Here is a 9,390-nt window from a genome sequence, read left to right on the forward strand (position 1 = left end):
TCTTCTTATTTGAGTTGTATTGGGAGTTCATAGTTGAAATAGAACTCAACAGTTATTATGTAGAGATAAACCTTCAAATATCATGTAGAGATAATCTTGAATAATTATCTTATAAAAATAAGTATGACGTCTTTATTCCAATATTATCCTAATTGGAATATAAGACTATTAATTAATTAAATAGCCCTTGCTATTTAATTAATATCTTCATGGGCCTATCCTTGGCTATTGGGCCCAGAATTTGATGGGCTTGTAGTGTGAATTTATTCCCAAGAGTGTTAATTTTTCACTATGTGAATGACGGGGCACATAATGTGGCAAATTTCTCGTCGTAGCGTAGTGTTAAATAAAATTTATTGACACCGTACGCATGACGTGTCAAATGTGGCAATAGTGTTAAATAAAACTTTTCCCTCCAATGAACTGCCACAAGCTTCTCTACCACAGCATTATTTTATGGTAAAATTTTGTATCTTGGCATATTTCACATCCTGGAAGGAGGACTAGTTTTCAGGCTATGCTTTAAGCTGACCCCAGTTCTATATGCTCCAAGTATAAAAACTGGATGCCATGGCATGCCTTGAATGGGGGCAATAGTGTAGCTTCTACAAGGTCAATAGAACCATGCAAATCTTGTGCTGCTTCAAATTCACAAAAAAGTGGTAGTTAAGAGATTAATTTCATCCGAAGTAGTAGGAGAATAAGGCTTCCATACTGTATTCAATCTTACAAATCAAAGCCACAAAGAAACAACATGTTTATATACATTTATGATACAAACCCTAATGGACACCCTAATATTCTCGCAAAATTTATAGCCGGACAATGAAAGAGTAGAGTTTCATTTCGGAAAGCAATGGAATTAACTGAATTCAAGTACAAAATGTAGGGCGTGTTAATGGAAAAGAAATTGCGCGTATCGAATGGATAAAATCAAAAAGGGCGAATCAAAAGTTAGCGTGATTGAAGTATTATATATCATAAATATGATAGTGATACAGTACTTACAAAGCAGTATATATATCATTAGTATGATCTCAGAATACAGTCACAAAGCGTGCTGAAAAAAGGGGGTAAGAAATAAAGAAATGCTGCACATGCTAAGAGCTTTCTAAAGATGAAAGAAACTATAAACCAATTGTAGAAACAAAATCAGTAAGAAGATAAAAAAAAGTGACCAACTAAATTGAGAAAAAGAGGCAAATACAATTCCTATTTCCAGGAAAGAGTTGATGTTATTACTGCAAAGGACTATCGAACGATGTCTTCCCTCTGCAAAGGTCGTATGGAAACCAGCATAAACCAAATTGATTACGGTGGGAAGATGAGTTCCTGAAAAAGAACGAAGAGCAAATGAAGAATTAAATATTTAAACAGCTAAAGGAAGAGTATGTAATTGAAAAACCAAATGAGGAGTGCTTGAAACAAACTAACACAAAGATGATAGACGCATTTTCTCTCTTCCCTTCAAATCCGGAGGTAACCTCCTCTTTCTTGAACTTCTCCATTTCCTGTGGTTCTCTTCAGGAATGACTTCCTGTTGAGAGACCAGCTTTTCCTCATACCCCTCCTCCGGTGCCAAGCAGCTATATGGGTATAAAGAGCAGGGAAACAGAAGCACAGCAGCACCAGAAGTAACATTCCCGCGCAGAGTAGCATGACATTACGGAAACCATCTCTTATCTTTTGGTCCGTTTGCCCTGTCCATGGAACTCCTCCCACATTCATGCCAAACACTGCTACAAGTAATCCGTGTCAAATGCCTATCATTGTCACCCAAATCATAAAAGAGTGCCCAGAAAAATTCTACTAAATGTAAGGTTATAACAAAGAGAAACTCTTGCCTCCGGTAATGATGGACAAAGGAAGGAATATTATTGAAAGGAATGAAAGATAATACAGTTTCCTGTTTATTTGCTCAGCCTGCCAGCTATCAAGGCCAGCTTGGATTGCAGTGACACGATTTGCTATAAACCCCACATTGTCTTTTAGCCTCCTTAACTGTCCAATCAACTCTTCAAGAGAGTTAATGTCTTCGCTAGCAAACCAACTTTTTAAAGAACATTTTTCTTTCACTCGTGGAAATACTTGCTCCCCATGTGCTATCACCTGAGTTTGATGAAAATACAAAACCAGACGAAGGTTTGGTCAACAGTTTTGAATTATACTCATCAGATCAAAAATCCAATCAAATGGTAGTAACTATTCTAGCCAATGACATTCCTATGGAAGATAAACAAAGCATGAAATACTACGTAAAGATTATCCATTTGTTTGTTGGTGAACTTTTTACTTGGCCTCACAACCTTTATGCAACACAGCTGATATGTGCTAATTTCATGAACTTGGCCCCATGGGAAGAAGCTGAAGTCCCCTGAGAGGGTTAAACTCCATTTATCAAAGTAACTTCCATAGCTGCCTGATTTCTAGCTTTTTCTTTTAAGGGCATGCTTCTTATCAAAGACTTGAATTTGTGAAATCATTACTCAAATACAACTCAATGGCTTGACTAACAAGGAACATAGAACTACTCTAATTCTTATCCCTCTCCTTCTGATTTTAACCATTAAAGAAACCAAATGGGTCTGATAAACTACCTGCAAAAGGCGCTGCAAATTAAGATGCATTTTGGGGAATCTTCTATCATCTAGCATTTGCTTCTTCAAAGCAAAACCACCTGCAATGAAACAGGAGAATTATGCCTTAATTTCAACCCCAATATTAAGCCATGTGAATCCAAGCAGAAAAATAGTATGAAATAGATTGGGAGCTGCTTAAGCACAAAAGAAAGTTGGAAAGACAATGTGGAATTTCAATGGGAAAAGATTTTTTCAGGCAAAAATTCTGCAACTGGCCCTCACCAAGCTTTCTCAATGGTATCACCATGCACATATAGGTCAACAGTTGGAAACATTATTTGCCATTTTGAGTATAATAGTAGTTCTTTATGACCCAAAGAAACGGGACAATCAAACATTTTCTTCAAGAAACCTGTTGAATAGTCATCAGTCACATATAAGACCATTTTGTTCCTTCAAGTGGAGTTTTGTCATGTTGTAAGTACATGTGTGAGTGTTGAGTCATATATATATATATATATATATATATATATATCAATGAACCCAAACTCATTAGCTTAAACTTTTGAGTTGGGGTGGTGTCCAGACATGTATATTAATAGACTCTTTGTGGACTCCCTAGGTGATTCTCTCCCTAATAAATTGGTATCAAAGCTAGGTTCAGCTTCCACTTAAATGAGTGTTTTGGTCATTGTTTGGTTTGGGTCTAGTAAAGAGTGTGGATGGCTCTTTGAGCAAAGCTGCCTTCGGTGGCCTGCAATTGGTGCAACTCCTGTATGCATGACAAGTTCCATCCCAGGGGATTGATTTGATAAGAAAAATTGCTCTCATATCAAATCGCAAGTTCCATCCATTTTTTTGATGGAGCCCCTACACAATTGCAATTCTACCCTAAAATAAAAATTACAAAAGAAAAGGAAGAAAAGGGGAAAAAAAAAAAAAAAAAAGAAAAAAAGAAGAGGGTAGCCAAACCAACCTTTTTTTCTTCTTTATTTTTATTTTTCCTTTTTTTTGTAATTTTTTTATTTGAGGGTATATTGGTACTTTCACAAGGGCTCCGTCAGAAAAATGAACATAATTTGTACGGAATGATCAATTTGATACAAGAGGATGACATGAGAAACTTTAAGATATAAGATAATTTTTGTACCACAGGAATCGATTTGATACAAATCCAAACTCAAGAGACTAATTCAATTTTCTAGCCAATTTAGTCCATTGACCTAAGCAGCTCCAAATAATTTCTTTTAGCATTTAACATAAAAATCTATAATAAAAGTATCTGAATCCCTCAGTTACTTGCTCTAGTTTTCAAGTAATTATTCCAATTTGATTTTTAATTAAGAAGCATATAGATATCAAGTTTGATCCCTTCTGCTCTCTATCTCAACAGTAAAGGATCAATATTATTGGCTACCCCCCAAAAGAAAGAAGAAGGCTAACAAAAAAGTGAACAACAAAAGAAAAGTCTCCAGATTGATCAAGGACACCATCTTGCAGGCATTTTTAAAATAGGTTCTCAAGTACAGCTCGTACATAAATATATTAAGTTAGCCTTTTCCTGACCAGTTTCTCTACATATTCCAGTGCCTGTAATAAGATGTGCATGAATTACATTGGACTGGCTCACCATGTCCTTTCTAATTATCAAAGTTCTTCCAAAATCTTAAGCAATTAATTGAAATTATATTTTATTATGAATTTCCAAGGTTATCTATTTCAGTACAATCACTTGCAGTCTTTATCACTAATAAATTCAGGTTTTTCACACACTAAGGTGTCATGTTAAACAGAAAAAAAGGTAGAATATACAGTACATGATTTCAGTATGATCTGGGGCAGAAATGAGGAAATAGTGATATTTATATAGGATAGAAATATGGCAATACCCAAAAGTGAACCAAATTCTTGTCCCATTAACCATAAGAACTTGGATACTGACGATTACATTGCCAAATTCTTGTGCAATAATAACAAATGCATCCACTGGTAAGGAAGAGTGGTTAAATTCAAGTATTTAACTATACGCAAAATGAAGACCAAAATAGAGTGAGTTGAGGGATGAGAAAATACAATTTCCGATTACAAATAATATATAATGACCTTATTAGAGTAAAAATGGTAACAAAGGCTTTGTAAAGCCAACCAAAAGTAGTAGGGCATCACAGCTTTATTGAGCTGAGTTGGATATTTACTACAGAATTGTTTTTATTCTGGCATGACAAGACCTTTTTTTACATTCCTTTTTTCTTGGACTGAGCTGTTACAAGCATAATTGAGTCCTTAGAAGGCATTTTCACAACTGCAACGATGTCGCAAAATAACCATATGTTTTTGTTTTTTAGAAAGAAAAAAACCAATAACGAATGATACACAATTCCATAAGGAATGACACTCATAGTCTTTTGCAGATCAACAATTTAGTTAAAAAGTAATTGTAGATAATATTTTAATCAAGCTTCATTTTTTTTTTTTTTTCAAACATGCACCCTTTGTTAATGCTACCTCAAGGTCTATGAGTGTCCAAATCTCCGGTGCACATGATGAATTGACCCCTTTTTATTTCCACTAAGTTGTGATGCTACTTATCCATAGAGAGGTCTAAAAAAGATATAAGAGACTAACACTACATGAAATAGAAATCATTAAAGATAATGTCTAAGGGAATGTGTCTGAAACCAAAAGAAGTATCCCACATGTACAATAAGTAAATAAGCATGACGTAGATGCCACCTTATTTCAAAGTTTTTTCAAGATCAACCAAATCAATTTAGCAAATGTTTGCTTCAGTTACAGAGCTAATATCAGGATCATGAAAATGATACATGAACCCTGATGACCCAAAAGTTTGGTGTTACTATATATCATAACAAATAAAGGATATAAAAACCAATAAGAAGGTTCTTCCACAAGTGAACTGATTATTACACTAGCAATAATTGGGTAACAATATATAAGGAGGATTCAATTATAGCTGACACAACTTAAATTGGCACCAATTAAATTTTACCTTTATCCATTTGAAGCTCCACAGAATCCAGCTCCATCTCGAGTTTGGTCACAACATCTTGAAGGTGATCCACATGCGTGTCGAGAATGTGAACAACAAGATTAGAAACAGATTTTGGCACAGGATTATCAGCCTCCTCAGAGTGATTCATTGTCAACAAGAACTCAAGAACATGCTCCCTGATAACAATTCCACTCCCTTCCTTCTCTTCACCCCCAAGATAAGAAGAACTCTCCACTCTAGGAATCTCTGAGAGAAGAGACTGACCCATCCGTGAGAAGCCCAATCTCGGAACACGGCCCAATGATACTGTAATCACTGAATTCTCAGTAACTCTAGCGGCAATTCTAAATGTAAAATCACTAGAGGGAGGACCAGGTGAATTAGCTCTGAAGACAAGAGCCCCATCAACATGCCCACAATAGGGTCCATTGCTGACAAGTGAAAGAATGTCTTGGAGTTTCAAAGGTGGACAAAGAACACTAATGAGGTATTGTGCAGATTGTGACAGATTTTGATTTACTTTTGGCAGTTCCACATGATACCAACAAAACTCATTGCCTCTACCTTCTACTAGATCCCATTCCTTATTGAAAAAGTTCCCATAGCCATCAAAAATATAGGCTTTCTGTCTCACTTCACCCTGAAAACGAGTCCAGAAGACAGGCGGCTCCTTGAGAGGAGTGTCTTCCAAAGGTTGCGCTTCCATTTCCTCTGCTTCTCTATCTCCCGTTGGTTCTTCATGAGCTAGGGCCATAGTTTAATGCAGCTTGTCCTTAATTAGTCAATTCAATAACAGCAATAAAGTCTATCAAATCAATCCAATCAAGAAAATCCTGATTCAACTTTTTTCTCAAATCAATTATAGATTCAGATCACAGTCAATTGCAATATTTCAACCTCAAAGATGATATCAAATCGAACCTAACTGTCTCAAAACAAGGGAAACACAAAACTGGAATCCAAATTGAACCAAATCAAATCATTCACCAAATTTGCTGCAAACCCACTAGACCGCACCTTGAATGCGCCACGATTAAAAATTCAACATTCATCAGTCCCTGCAAAACCCATCAAATTTCCAATCTTTCAAATCCCACTCAACCCCAAGACATCCCATTACCCTCATCAACAACATGAAAGAATAAAAACAGAAACAGATATACGTACATAAATACCCCTATGTAGATGCCGTACCTCATTGAAAGGCTACATGTTAGCATGCCACGGCGTAAACAAGATAAACCCACATCAGAATCAACAAACCCAATCACAAATCACTAGAAAGATGCATATTCAAAACTCCAAAAGTGCCTCTTTTCTTAAGCCTTATTGAAGGTCGTTGAGCGACCAACACGGTGTTTGAAATGTCAAACGAATATGAATTTTGCAACGAGTGGAATATTTTGAAATGGGACCCTGTCAGGATTCAGGAGCATAAACAAAGAAGAAAGGAAATGTGCTGCATGGATTCTCAATTTCGTGCGAAGTTTCCTATCCATCAGCAACTTGGCTTTTTTAGATGTTTCTGTTGGAATATTTATTGATATTTTTTCTTTGTTATAATATTTTATTTCCTTGTTGGTTCATTTTCCTACCTTCTTGCCAAATAAAATATTCTACCAAAGGAAAATACCAATAAACATATATATATATATATATATATAAAAGATGCAGCTACAATTTAAATTTAACTTTAACTAAACTTTTAAACTAAATTTTTCTTTTTCTCTCTAGTTTAAGGTTCTCTCTCCTCCACAGGTATTTTTTTTAAAAAAAAAAAACTTAAGAGAAAAGTTGAGTTTAAGTTGTACCTTTATCATTTTTCATATATATATATTCCAAAGTTTAAAATAATTTTGATTTAATTATTGATTTCGGTATTTTAAAATTTATTATTTCATCTAATTTGGTGCTTGAGATCTAAAAGAAAGGAAAAAACGAACTAAATAAATAAAAATAAAAAGGGATGAGTTTTTACTTTGGATTGAATAATTTCTAAGGTGAAAGAGTGAAAACAGGGATTGGTACTGCACAGAGAAAAATTTGTGTCCATGGCTTTTCTTTTTGAGAAATATATATATATATATATATATATATATATATTACATTTATTGTACATCGCTATCAATTTTCTTACAATATTTTCTTTGGCAAAGAAAGTATTGAATTTGTAAAATCATTGTTAATTCATAATAATCTCATTGGTTTTAGACTTTTTGTGGAAATTTAATAAACTTAGATTAAATTATATCCCATGTTCATCATATGGATAGCAATGTTTTAATTTTAGTTTATTTAATTAATTGATAATAATAGTATCTCCTTTTTAAGGAAAAAGAACAAAAAAAAAACTAACTAACTTATGGAGGCTTATCTAAATGTTGCCGTTGACATTACCTGCCATGTCTCTGACCTAGACAACCACATTGGCAAAGTATAGATATTTGCATATCTACGTGTGATTTGTTTGGTAAATCGTTCTATTTCTTATTTTTGTTTATTATTTTTAAAATAAAAAATATTAACAAAAGAATCTAAAATACAATATACTTGAAACTGTTCTACTTACATTTGTGCTTGATTTACCTCCTAGGTCTGAAAGCATGTTTGCTAATTTTTTTTTTTTTTTTTTAAAAAAAAAAACATTAACAAACATAACTATATTTGGGTTGTTCACTCAACCTAGAGTATGTTGTGCCAAATACCCATATAAATTAATAGACAAATACTTGCTACATTTTACTTGGATCAAACCATAATATAGCAGGTAAATACAAGATCATAGGGGTGTCAATGCGGGCGGTTAGAAACTGCCCGCTAACTTCTAACCGCTGTAACCTCTAACCGCTTAACCGTATTAACTGTTAACCGCCTAACCGCTATAACTGCCTAGCGGTTAGCGATTAGAGATTATTGGGTTTACTAACAGTAACCGCTAACCGCATTTTTATATAATATATTTTTATAATTATAATTATAATAATATTTATACATATAACATAATCACTTGATCATTAAATTGCATTTTTTTTTAGATAATTAAATCATAATTTGAGTATTAATATATTATCACTATAATTTATATAATTATATCACATGATCAATTGATCATTAAATCATTTGATTATATAATAACAAATTATACATATATAATATGGTATAAATCATAAGTATACCAATTCATACTAATACAACAATTAAGTATCTAGAGACTTAGTTTTAATGTATATTATAAACTTATAAGTCTATATATGTTATAAATTATAATTATACATATATGTATATGAATAATATAAATGTATAAGATCAATATTTAATCATATGATTCAATGACAATTCAAATACTTTATTCAAGTTAATCATATTATTAATGTGCAATGATAATGTGATTCATATAATATCAAATTAAGTAATTGGCATTAGATTCAATAATGTCTTACTTATAACCACAATTGAAGTATTAATGTATTATCATTTTAATTTAGGGGAAACTTCACTAAGGCCCCCTGAACTTCCGGCCGATTTTACAGACCCCCCCTGAACTTCAAAAACTCTCATTTTGGACCCTTAAACTTCTATTTTCTCTCACTTTGGACCCTTTTAACATTAAACTACGTCGTTTTGGATGTTTTATACCCATTTTACCCTTCCCCAAAACTACGTCGTTTTGTGTCCTAATATTACAACACTTACCCAGCCCAAAACGACGTCGTTTTATGCATTAATTTTTTTTATTTTTTAAAAAAGAAAAGCAAAATAAATAAATTAAAAAAAAGAAAAAAAAAAAGAAAAAGAAAT

General features: G+C 33.3%; 1 protein-coding gene across 2 annotated transcripts; it reads right to left on the reverse strand.

The window, feature by feature from the left end:
- Positions 1-963: 963 nt before the first annotated feature.
- On the reverse strand, positions 964-7,103 carry LOC132177668 (uncharacterized). 2 transcript variants are annotated; one of them, XM_059590092.1, is made up of 6 exons: positions 6,787-7,103; positions 5,590-6,650; positions 2,598-2,677; positions 1,845-2,109; positions 1,435-1,736; positions 964-1,332 (listed from the first exon to the last, which is right to left on the reverse strand). In XM_059590092.1, exons 2-5 carry the CDS (start codon positions 6,344-6,346, stop codon positions 1,468-1,470), a joined length of 1,371 nt encoding a protein of 456 aa, XP_059446075.1. In that variant the 5' UTR covers positions 6,347-6,650; positions 6,787-7,103; the 3' UTR covers positions 964-1,332; positions 1,435-1,467. The 2 variants fall into 2 exon arrangements, with proteins under 2 accessions (XP_059446075.1, XP_059446076.1); XM_059590093.1 differs by having other exon boundaries at positions 6,760-7,103.
- Between the last annotated feature and the right edge of the window lie 2,287 nt (positions 7,104-9,390).

Source organism: Corylus avellana, chromosome ca4 (assembly GCF_901000735.1).
Source record: "Corylus avellana chromosome ca4, CavTom2PMs-1.0".
Taxonomy (NCBI): Eukaryota; Viridiplantae; Streptophyta; class Magnoliopsida; order Fagales; family Betulaceae; genus Corylus; species Corylus avellana.